The sequence below is a fragment of the Podarcis cretensis genome, assembly GCF_951804945.1.
Source record: "Podarcis cretensis genome assembly, chromosome: 6".
Lineage (NCBI taxonomy): Eukaryota > Metazoa > Chordata > Lepidosauria > Squamata > Lacertidae > Podarcis > Podarcis cretensis.
In genome coordinates this window covers 97,412,458-97,424,566 of record NC_137175.1, presented here as the reverse complement: position 1 = coordinate 97,424,566, position 12,109 = coordinate 97,412,458, and the positions used below count along the sequence as shown (strand labels likewise).

Sequence of the window (12,109 nt, the reverse complement as noted above, 5' to 3'; positions counted from 1 at the left end):
TTCCTTCCTTGCACCTGCTTTCCTGCCCTGATTTGGTTACAAAATCTCTCTTGACATTGATTATGACACCACCATGATCTGTGAACTGCTGACAGCCAGATGGATCTCTTGCACCCAAGCCCAGTCTCTGACTCATGCCCATGTGTGCACTGCCATAAACTGGCCAGGATCCTGACAGTTGGAGACTCCTGTGTTTGAGGAGTCTGGGAAAGCAACGGAAAGGGGACAGCCTAGAAGCTGTTATCAATTCGGTTTTATAGGAGGGTGGGTAGAAATTAAGTCAGACTTAATAATAATGTTGTCCAGAGATCTAAGTACATGATGAATGTCTATTCCATCTGTTGCTCGTAAAGTGATTGTAAGTCCTGGCACGCAGAAGGGCAAGTAAGAGGAGAGTGTGGCAAGATGTGCACCGAGTTGTGAGGAGCAGCAAGGGGCAGAGAACAAAAGGCTTTGCAAATCATAATGTGGGCACAACCAGAGGTGGAATGTCCCTTGCAGATAGCTTGCTTGTAGAAGACATGGGTGTCCTAGGTGCTGGACCTAGGGGAAAACTGCATGTTACATGGTCAGATCCATGATCAGCTTTCCCAAAGTTTTCTGTATTTCCAAAATGTAGCCTCATATGTATTTGTGCTCAGTCTCCCCCCACTCCACCCCATTCTTGTCCTGATCCAGATGGCCCTTCCAAAGGCACTGATAGCACCAGAGTGGTGAAGGCCTTGTTGCTGGCTCTCTTTCATGGCGGTCCATAGCGGTGGAGAAATAAGGAGGGCAAATATTTGTGAGGGGAGGCGGGAATCCTGTGCCCCCTACTGCAGATGAACCACTAAAGGGTTAGAAGAGCAGTTTTCAGACACTTGCCCCAGGAAGTTCCTCAGAAGCTGGTTGGGGATTCTCAGTGAGCAGATAAGTAAAGGCAGACATACTTTTCGGGGGGAAACTGTTTCCCATTATTACTGAGTTTCTTCTGCAATGCACAACCTAGGAGAGTTACAGGCAAAACAGGAAGGCACCATCCCTACCTCTCTGCTAAAGCCTTGCTTACTGGGTCACAGGGCAGAAGCTTGGTGCTCTCGTGAGATCTCACCAGAAGCAGCCCCTACCGCTGCTTCTCTAGCAGTGGCAACGGAGGTGGGTGACCACCCTGCAGGATTCTGCCACCCAAGGCAGCTGCCTCAGTCCACCTCATGAGTGGGCTGGCCCTGGTTAAAGGCCCTGGATCCTCTGCAGCACTCAGGGTCCTTGGGTGGACTTGCAAGGGATTCCTCAGTAGATAACATTGATGTCGGAAGACAGAAAGTTTGAAACCCTTGTTTAAAGGGATGACCGCTCCGGCAGGGGAGTGAAGTAGTGACCCTTAACTCTGAATTGGGTGCGCTGAGTTGGTAGTCTCTTTGGGACACTTCAAGTGTTCTACTCACATGTAAAAGCAGCACACACCTGTGATCTTCCAGGGTGTCTCCATAAGTACACCTTCCAACCTGTGGTGTGTGACTGGTGCTGGTGGGCATAATGTTCTCTCTATTCTTTTACACCTGAGCAGAATGCCTTTGTGTAATCTTAATTCTGCCTTGAGGCAATGGTGAGATGCAAGGGAGCACAGAACTCTTGGACCTTTAAGATTCCTTCCTCCTAGTGGAGAGAGGATTTCTCTCCCTCTCTTTTTGACCGGGGGAGCTTGTCATGCAGGCATGCAAGAAGGTGCACCTGCTGAGACTTCCTCTTCAATACAGTTGTTGAAAGTAAAGAAGCCCTGAGATTCTCTGTATCGGACCACCTTACCCTCCTCCTTCTGCTTAAAGCCAACAACCAGAATAAGAGCTGGAACGCAGGGAGAGACTCAATGTGTGTACAACATACCAGGCATAGCAAAGGAAAGGTTTTATCTCAAGGTGCCCGCTGCTGCCAGCCATGGACTTTAGAACAAAACATCTGTCTCTGGTGTGTATGTGTGCCTGTTCATGCAAACGTGTGTTTGTGCACTTCGTTACAAAGTTATATTGTAGTGCAGAAGTGAAATTTGAAAGAGAACCCAAGAAGGCACAATATGCTAATTGGCTCCAGCTGTTCGCTCCCTTATTCCCTTGCACAGATGTTTCCACGGCTAGGACGCTCTTCCCAGCTTTGCACGGTGCATCTGGAAACTGCTGTCTTCCATCTGGGGAAGCGCCCCAGGCTGGCAACAAGTAGAAGAATTATTGTCAATTTTGCTTTTTTTGTTCTAAGCTCAATTAAAAACAATTGTTGTGTCTTTATCCTCTTCTCCGGGTTACCAAGTTGCTAAATTAGTGTTTGAAATTAGTGAAAATCTTGCCACATTCTACCGTCTTGCATGTGTGAATAATTGTCAGATAAACACAGCACCCCTGGAAGGAGCTTCCTATTCTGTAATTCTCCTTTTAAGCAACTGATAAAGGTATGGGAGCCCTGCCCACCTCTTGCATCTGGCTGCCTTGTTAATTTCCCCCAGATGGAGCAAGAGGAAGAAGAGGCAGAAATCAGGGAGGGGCCTCACTGTCTACATCTGTGAGAATGGACTGGCAGCACATCTGAAGAATGTGTTTTCAGCGCCCTTTCAGTATTATGTATGACTTCAGCCGTAGAGAAGAATCTGGGTCAGAAAGAACCTCACCACCCAGGTCAGCATCTGGGCGCTTGCTATCCACTATGTAGCTTCTGGGAACGTCTGAGAGAATAGCTTTTCGTTGTCCCTGGAGGACATGAACTAGATGAATGATGAACTGGGAAACCAGGTTTCATCAGAGGTACTTTCCTTTATAGCCCCGCTTGCATAAAAGGAGGCAGGGTTCAAACCTGGTCTCCCTTTTTTCCACACGTAAGGGAAAAAGCAAATAAGGCTCTTCTACCAGCCTCACAAACCTGTCTGTGTAGAACCTGCATGGACTGTCCGTGTTTTAACAAAATAAAAAAATTCCTTCCAGTAGCACCTTAAAGACCAACTAAGTTAGTTCTTGGTATGCATGCACACGAAAGCTCATACCAAGAACTAACTTAGTTGGTCTTTAAGGTGCTACTGGAAGGAATTTTTTTATTTTGTTTTGACTATGGCAGACCAACACGGCTACCTATCTGTAACTGCAACGTGTTTTAACACTATGTGAAATGACACCATAATCTTAATGCCATGCTCGTGACTGCGTTGTATAACATTGAAACCTATTTTTAATTTTTTAAAAAATGATGAACTGGATGGCATTTTGATGGTGAGTGCCAGAAGAAGCAGGCTGATCTTCTGAAGTTGCTGACCCCTTTGTCCAAAGACTTAAGTGACCAGCATGACTGATCTCTCTGGGATGCAAAGTCTTCACAACGTGATTCAGACTCCTGTCCGTCCTGTCCTGCTCATGTCGCTCATGTTTTGCTGCAGTTTTGTTTTTGAAGAAGATGAGCAGCAGCAACAACAAAACACACTCTGAATCTAGTTTAACTAGATCATATATAGAATTGTAGAATTGTAGGGACCCCAGGGTCATCGAATGCAACACCCAGCAATGCAGGAATCTTTTGCCTGACATGGGGCTTGAACACACAACACCAAGTGTCTCATGCTCTACCAACTTAGCTATCCCATGTTGTGCTGAAGCAGACCCATTGCCTGCCTCCACAGCACAGCCCTGAAAGAGAGCCACCCTGTTGCATAGCCAGATTGGCTGCCTATGGGGTGGGCAACCTGAAATTGTGTCCCATAGTTACAGAGATCTTGCATTTTGTGCTAAAAAATGGTGGGTAATAATTTTACCAGCCCTACTGTGAGAAGCAAGTTTAGTTCATCCTCACCCATCTCATACTTTTTCCAGGAGGGAAAAGGAGGAGAAGCTGGTGTTGGAGCTCCAGTTAGTCCTCAGGTCTTGTGGCTGTCTTTGGAAACATGTTGACCAATTTCTCTGACAGCAGCTATCTTGAGATCAGTAGCTGTTGAAAGAGTTGGTAGTTGTAACTGCCAAGGACCAGAAAGATGGATTTTGGGGGAAGGGGTGCTCAGTGGCAGCTTTCCCCCTTTTTACTCCTGCAGAAAGACTGCAATGTGTCTTGAAGGACACAGGATTGGTGCAGGCTGTGATCCTACATGTGGTTGTATAGGAGTAAGCTCCACTTAACATGCCCAGGACTGGATTGTTAACTAAGGGATGGAATTCAATGTCATTTGTTCTCTTAGCACAAGCTTGCCCAACTTAATTACCTCTCCTCACCCCACACACTGTTCCGGGATTTCTCCCCACCCTCCAGAGTGGATTTGGGGGAGGCACAGGGGCACACAGGGGTAGGAGAGGGGAGGGAAACCCTGTTATGCTAGTGGGAGTCCTTGTGGTGGCTTCTTCCAGCAGAATGGGGTGGCTAAATCCGGCTCTCTCCCACAAGTCATTTGTTTCTGGCTTTTTCCTCTCAAACTGATTCCCGTACTTCATGCTTGCTGTGAGACTCTGCTGCCCCAACTTCAATACTGTGTTGTTGCTGTGTTCATCAGAATGAGCAACAGGCTCTCTCTGGAGGTTTAAAGTTGACATTGAGACATACGCTTCCCCTGCTAGTGAATTTAGTTTCAGACATTTGTGGGGAGGTGCAAAGATGATAATCCCCCCCACTGATGTCTCAAGCACAGTGAAATGGATCCGTGTGAGAGAAGTGTAAAACCCTTTGCTTTTAGGAAAGCGTGTCATGAAACAGAGGCAGTGTTGTGCAGTGGTTAGAGTGTTGGACCAAGACCTGGAAGAGCAGGGTTCAAATCTCCACTCGGACAGGAGTGAGCTTGGGCCAACCATTGTCTCTCAGCCTACCCTAGGGGATTAAATGAACAGGGGAAGAACCACCTTGAACACGACCTTGAGCTCCTTGGAGGAAAAGGTTCGGATATCCAACTCTATGATTCTATGATTCTATAGGAGTGCTCTGGTGGTGTTTCCTGCTTGGCAGGGGGTTGGACTTGATGGCCCTTGTGGTCTCTTCCAACTCTATGATTCTATGATTCTATAAATAAATGCGGGCTGCAACATATGCTCTCAAAGCAAACCAATTTTGGTTGTCACTGGATGTCAACGCAAGGGCTGTTGCACTAGTGTAAGGATGAGAATAAGTGGTTGTGAAATAACCCATATTATATTTTTGATCGTTATTGTTATTTTGTCAATATTCTGTTGTGCTCTGGTGTTACTTACAAGACACCTTAAAAGACTTGGCGCCCTAAAATGCAGGATACAGCTAATGTATTAAGTAAATAAGAATGAACATCACTCTCTCAGCCCAGCCTGCAATGTAAACATAAGAGGAGCCTGCTGGGTCAGTGGTCCAGCAATTCAGCATCCTGTTTTCACGGTGGTCAACCCAATGCGAAGATAGGAGCAATGCATATTATTGCAGGGATGTTGTAACCCACCCTCTCATCTTTATCCCAGCCCGTGTTGGGCACCTGATCCACCTTGACAGCAGATGCTAGTCCTTTCAACCTGCAATATTGGAACAGTGAGATGGATTGGCCTTGCTCTTTACAAATGTTTTGCCCTAAATAAGAGACCAAATAAGAAAGAGCAGGAACTATCGTCTTTGCCTTCTACTCTTTGGGCGTGGGGTAGACACACTGGTGTTCAATCCCAGCTGTGTTTAAGAAATGGATTTTTCCATTGATTTTTATGGGCCGCTCTCACCTCTGTCCTTGGAGATACCGTATTTTTCGCTCTATAAGATGCACCAGACCACAGGACGCACCTAGTTTTTGGAGGAGGAAAACAAGAAAAAAAATATTCTGAATCTCAGAAGCCAGAACAGCAAGAGGGATCGCTGTGCAGTGAAAGCAGCAATCCCTCTTGCTGTTCTGGCTTCTGGGATAGCTGCATTTGCTCCATAAGACGCACACACATTTCCCCTTACTTTTTAGGAGGGAAAAAGTGAGTCTTATAGAGCAAAAAATACGGTATTTAAAAATAGTGTGAGCCAGGACACAACCTATCCAGGGAATAGGATGGTTGTCTCTACCCTCTTCTTCCCGGCTCATTTTCCAGCCACACCATTTTCTTGCCTCTCCTTCCCAACAGGTTATTTGTTTCGTCACGATGGTCAGTAAGCATTTTATGTCCACTGAAGATACTCAGTCCTTATTTGTCTAATTTTGTGGGTCTCCCCCTTTTAGGATTTCCCCTGAAGATATTTTTGTACTTCTGCAAACCTTGGAGTTTCCTTGAGCCTGCCAAAACCTCTCTTGTGAGTGGGTGCTGTCATTTATCTATTTAAGCACAGACACTCTTCCTAGAAGATCAGAAATAGAATACAGAGTCGTTTCCAGCTTCCCATTAATGTGCAGACAATGTGTCACAGAATCCTCGGGTTAGGAGCCATTGTGGGGATGGGGTGGGTGGGGGAGAAGTCTATGCAGAAGGCCTAAGGGATACGAATGAATAACTGTGGAATAGAATAACATTGGCACTAACACTTGTTTATGACGGATGAAAGCACCAGTGGAGACACCAGCAAAAGAAGAAGCCCAAGGGAGTCGGTCATTCCAAATTTGATTTGGTCTCTGTTCCATGTTGTTTGGTCTTTCGCTGGGCCGCTCATCAGTGGATGTCTGCAGTTCCTCTCACACTGTAATTGAAGGTCTGTTTTCCCCCTTCCTCACATCTAGCTGCTTTTTTTCCTTTATTCTTTTTGGATCAGATCAAATCTGCTTGGCCCAACTTCATGGAAAAAGCCAACAACCCTGGGGTGATTGATAATGAAGTCAAAGTGAATGGGGAGGCAGGAAACATTTTACTAGTGTCAAGGGACCTCCAGGCGGCAGTGAGAAAAATGTCTCCCCTGGAGAGTGGCAGGAATATCCCTTCAAACATGACTGACCTCAGTCCATGGAATTTGGATGGCTTGCAAGCCTTTGGAGTGGTTTTTTTGGAGTGGTTTTTCCTAGATGCAACCAGGTTGGGAAACAAGATTTATTTTAAGACTTGAGGCTACTGATTGGCGTTTCAGACTTCCCCTGAGGAAATTACATTTTGCTTGTCTGTTAGAATTGTGCCATAATAGGAACTTTCATTCCTTGTTCTCTTATTTAGGGATTATTTATGTGTGCGTGTGTGCTTATCACTTGGAGGCATCCAGCAGTGGTTTGCATGTGAGAATGTGGCCATCACAGATCTCACCACACAGATGGAAGTTTGGCATAAGCTAAAAATCCAGTTCTTCTCAGTGGAGTCAGTTAATCCAGGGTACAGTGATCTAGAAGAGGGAAATCCAAGTTGATTCAGGGGTTGTGTGAAATAATGCTGGGTCAGACCTCGCCTCCTATTTTTGTGAAAGTCTTTGCTCCCTGTGAAAGAGGTATTTTTTCTCTCTGCTGCTTTCACAGGAAGCAGAAAAACTTTGTTCAAAATTTGTTGGTTTGCAGCAAGAGTAGTGCTTACCTTTATTTAAGTGAGCAAGGTAGCTGAGGGGGTCTTTTCTGCAGCTCATTTTTCTTTTAAAGCCCACTTGAAGCCGAGGAAGGCGTCCGGCCCAGCAGCGCTTCCTGAAATGACCATGTCACCACTGCAAAACTTCACATGGTCATTCCAGGCAGTACTGGGAGCATGTGTGCAAAGAGCCATCTGCCAGGGTGAGCACAGGTTTTCTTGAATGGTTTCTTAAAACGTTTTCTCTCTGCCACTCTTTCCAAATATACACTCTGCCTGAAAGTGCGTCATCATGCTGGTGTGAAGCTGTCCCTAGTAGAGACCCTGATGAAGATACTGGGCTGTACTCATGTGCTTCCCAAGACCCACTTCAAAGGAGAAGAGGTTTTTAGGGATTCGGCATCAGGCCACACGGCCTACCACTGAGATTGGCACCCAGGGAAAGGGCTGCATGAATGCGAAGTGTTCTTACTACGGTAATTAATTTGTACTGTTTTGTGTTACCTCTCTCCTTCTCTCTGCAGGGCGTATATGAGTGTGAAGGAGCTGAAGGAGATGCTTCAGCTGAACAGCACTCACTTCCTGAATGTCTACTTTGCTAGCTCTGTGCGAGAGGAGCTGGCAGGTGCTGCCACCTGGCCCTGGGACAAGGATGCCCTCAGCCACCTGGGTAAGCCTCGCTCTTGGGTGTACCTGGATTGGGGGTCGCCTTCTGTCACTGACCTTTGCAAAGAAGGTTCCATGCAGACTTGCAGACAGAATCTGTGCTATCCTGTCCTATTAGGAATGGCACTGAAGGCCTGCACCTTCTCCCTTGCTGCCTTGCTCTTGGTAGGGATGAGGTGGAGAACTTTGGATGGGTGGATGGCGACAGGGTGAGCCAGGTAGTGGGGCTGGTGTCCATGGCTGCTGGTTCCAAATGTGGGATCCCCCAAAGCACATCTTTGTTAGAAGATGTTATGCAGCTTTCTTGGTGGGTTCCAATTGCTTCTCCACCTGGTCATCCTCCGGAGCTGACTGTGAACCTTTGCTGCTCCTTGTGGTACCCTTAACCTGCTGCCTTAACTTGCTTCATGCCACCAGCCCCCCCCCCTTTCCCTCATTTCTTTGCGTGTTACCACTGGCGGGGTTGCAATCGTAAACATGCTTACCTAGAAGAAAATCCAATGGAAATGTATTGGATTTATTTCTCCAGTAATGTGCACGTTGTATATAATTCTTGGCACAGGATTTGCATTTTTTTTTAAAAAAATGCACGTAATACGTTTGGTTCCACTCATAGTACTTTGCCTTTGATTCAAAAGCAGATTTGTGATGTGGGATTTTTTGCAGCAGAGATCTAGTTCTGAGACTTCAAGAGTTCCTCATTCCCTTTTAGGAAGCATTTTCCAATGCACGTGGCTTGGGTTTCTCAGTTACCTTGTAGATCTTTTCAAGATAAAAGGTAAAGGTAAAGGTACCCCTGCCCGTAGGGGCCAGTCTTGACAGACTCTGGGGTTGTGCGCCCATCTCACTTAAGAGGCCAGGGGCCAGCGCTGTCCGGAGACACTTCCGGGTCACGTGGCCAGCGTGACATCGCTGCTCTGGCCAGAGCCAGAGCCAGAGCCGCACACGGAAACGCCGTTTACCTTCCCGCTGGTAAGCGGTCCCTATTTATCTACTTGCACCCGGAGGTGCTTTCGAACTGCTAGGTTGGCAGGCGCTGGGACTGAGCAGCGGGAGCGCACCCCGCCGCGGGGATTCGAACCGCCGACCTTTCGATTGGCAAGTCCTAGGCGCTGAGGCTTTAACCCACAGCGCCACCTGCGTCCCATTCTTTTCAAGATACCTGCTCACAAAGTTGAACACTGGACAACTGCACAAAAATGTTCACCAAACCATTTCCTTTAGCTGCCTGAGCTGGGGTGTTGAGCACGCTTCCCATTCTTGATTCTCACTCTTTTTCTCCAGCACACCACACTTCACCTCAGTGACAACTTTCCAAGGTTCAAAGCCCCCTGGAGACCCTTTATCTCCTTTTCTTCCTACTTAGGGCAGGAATGTCCCGCGGATGGTCTGTGGGCTAAATACAGTCCTCAAAACCATTTTTCTGGCTCCTGCATACCCTCATAATATTTATAGCAAATACAGTAACAAGTCTGACTAAACAGTCACCGATTTTTCTTTCATCTTTTTTTTAAATTCAAAAATTAAATATTGCAAAAATACTCTTTTTAGTATCGCAGTGGAGTAAAGAGAAATGGAACTCATTTTTCTCCCACTTTAATTGGGGGCAGATGGGAGAAGCCATTTTTCTGGTGTTGATCACAAGCATATCCATTTTGCTCATTTCCAAAACTTTTAATTAGCCGTTCCTTAAGTAGGTGTGGCTGTTTTCCATTGCTGAGCCAAAACTTCATTGGCAGCTGTTAAAAGATCTAAAAAAAAACAACCTAGCCCTTCTGTACATCAATAAATATCATCTGAATAATAACAAAACACTCAGTGTCTCAAGCCTCACATTAACACTAACAATTTTGAGAAATGACACATTGAAATCTGAGACAATTTTTTTTTTTGTCTCTCATGGGCTTTGATAGAGCTTCATGCCGTTAATTTGAATGCTCCTTCCTATAATCTATATCATCCAATCCAATGGCCATCAACACAACCTGAGGCAGTGAATGCCGTATATTATTTATTAAGCAATATATTTCTTTTAACTAAATCTGTTGCTCAACCATTTCATCGGGTGACCTCAGGTTGTATCGTTATGAGAGAGGGAGGGAGGGAGAAAGTCTCCCATATTTACCACTTACTGCTAGACACCACACACTTGACTACAGAGCTTTGTCATCTGAAGAGAAATCAGTTTTGTTTGGCACAATATACTTTAGACTCCCAGGCTGGAGAAAAGTGTGATTCCTGAAAATGCAGTGGTTGGCCGTCCTATATAGCACATTCTAGTGACCCAGATACTTGAGGGCCATAACATCAGGTCTTGTTGCAGCCATCAGAACTGACCTTTCAGCTTAGTTGGTTAGATCCAAAAGTCCAGGGTTGTTGACTTGTGTGGCAAAGTGCTTGCTTAAGTACTTGTAGCCTGCTGAGTTTTTTTATGAAGGCCTAAGCTCCTATGTGGTAAATTATCTGTTCCTGAAGAGAAGCCAAAGCATTGGCCTTTGACAAGCTAGGATTATTAGCTTGCTGAGGTTTTGATCTCTAAGCAAAGGCCATCATGAACTCAGTCCACACCTCTTAACTTCCCTGGTTGATGGGTGGCCCTGGCCTTTGTGCAGTCACTTGCTGACTCCTTAGAAGTTCTTGTTTTTTAAATCAAAGCTGATTCATAACAAGTCCACAAGTAAAGTAAATGAGCTGGCCAGCATGGTATCTGGAAGGGGGAGGTGTGACTGCTATAGATGATCTCCTAGGGCAGCAGAAGCTTAAAAAACTATTCCACCCCCACTTTCCCAGAGACCTTGGGCAGCCAATTTGGCCCTTGCAATATGCAGAAATTTTCACACAGGAGAGGGATCACAGAGAACGGGCAACCTTTCCCCCATTAAATGGATTTTTTTGTGTTCACCCAGTTTGAAAACAAGCTAGCAGTCTTGAAGAAAGTGGGGATTGAGTACAAGGTTGCCAAGACACTTCTCAGCAGTAGCTGGCTCTCTCCCGCTCATATTTTCTTCAGTGGAAAGGGTTTCAAGTTTCTACTTGAAGGTGGGAAGAGTAGATTTTGAGGCCCCTCGTGCCCTCAGCAATCAGACTCACTTTGCTGTTTGCTGTTAGCGGTTGACACAGCGGGATTATGGCTGGGCTCTAACATCCCATTAACTTAGCTATTAGCAAGGTTTTCTTTCTTCACTCACTCACATTCCTCTCCTTTGCTTTCAGCAAGGGAGCCTCCTGTCTCAGACTGGGGTTTGGCTGGGAAATCAGCCTCAGTTTTCTTTTCCTGGTTTAATTTTTGCTCGTTAGCTAAGGAGCTCCCCGTTCAGTGAATGGAGCTCTCCTGCATGCCATCTTGCCATGCAAAAATGACAATCTTGTCCAGGCAGAGAAAGGTGGCCTGGCCACTTGATCTGTCGAAAAGTGTTTCTTTAAGCAGGGTCAAATACTGTCAGATAAGGTTGATTTGCCAAGGGGAGAACTGTGTTAGCCTTTTGTAACAAAGAGAACCCTAACAGCTAAGGCATTTATTGTGACTTAGTCATTATGAAAAAAACAACAACCCAAGTTCACTTTTTATAGCAAAAAAGAGTTATTATTTATAGGCAACAGTGTTTCAATACGTATGTATGATATTTAAAAGACGGAACAGTTCCTGGCCTGTATCCAATGGCCTTAGATATTAGAAACAAGGATGGAATAATGAAAAGAAGGGGGCATCAGCACCAGCACCCCTCCCCCATATTTGACAGTGTTCGATAACGGTCAAATAATTGCTGTTCACTTTGAGAATGTTTGGCTGCTTAATTGACAAGTATTCTTACAGGGACGCAGCTGGCGCTGTGGGTTAAACCACAGAGCCTAGGACTTGCCAGTCAGAAGGTCAGCGGTTCGAATCCCTGCGACGGGGTGAGCTCCTGTTTTTCGGTCCCTGCTCCTGCCAACCTAGCAGTTCGAAAGCACAAAGTGCAAGTAGATAAATAGGTACCGCTCCAGCGGGAAGGTAAACGGCGTTTCTGTGTGCTGCTCTGGTTCGCCAGAAGTGGCTTAGTCATGCT

General features: G+C 45.9%; 1 protein-coding gene across 1 annotated transcript in view; it reads left to right on the top strand.

Moving 5' to 3' along the window:
- PAPPA2 (pappalysin 2) overlaps positions 1 to 12,109 on the top strand; it is a 119,997-nt gene that overhangs the window by 25,774 nt on the left and 82,114 nt on the right. Inside the window, exon 3 of the mRNA XM_079981035.1 lies at positions 7,922 to 8,067. Coding sequence (XP_079837161.1) covers positions 7,922 to 8,067 — 146 coding nt within the window. The remainder of the gene's footprint in view (positions 1 to 7,921; positions 8,068 to 12,109) is intronic.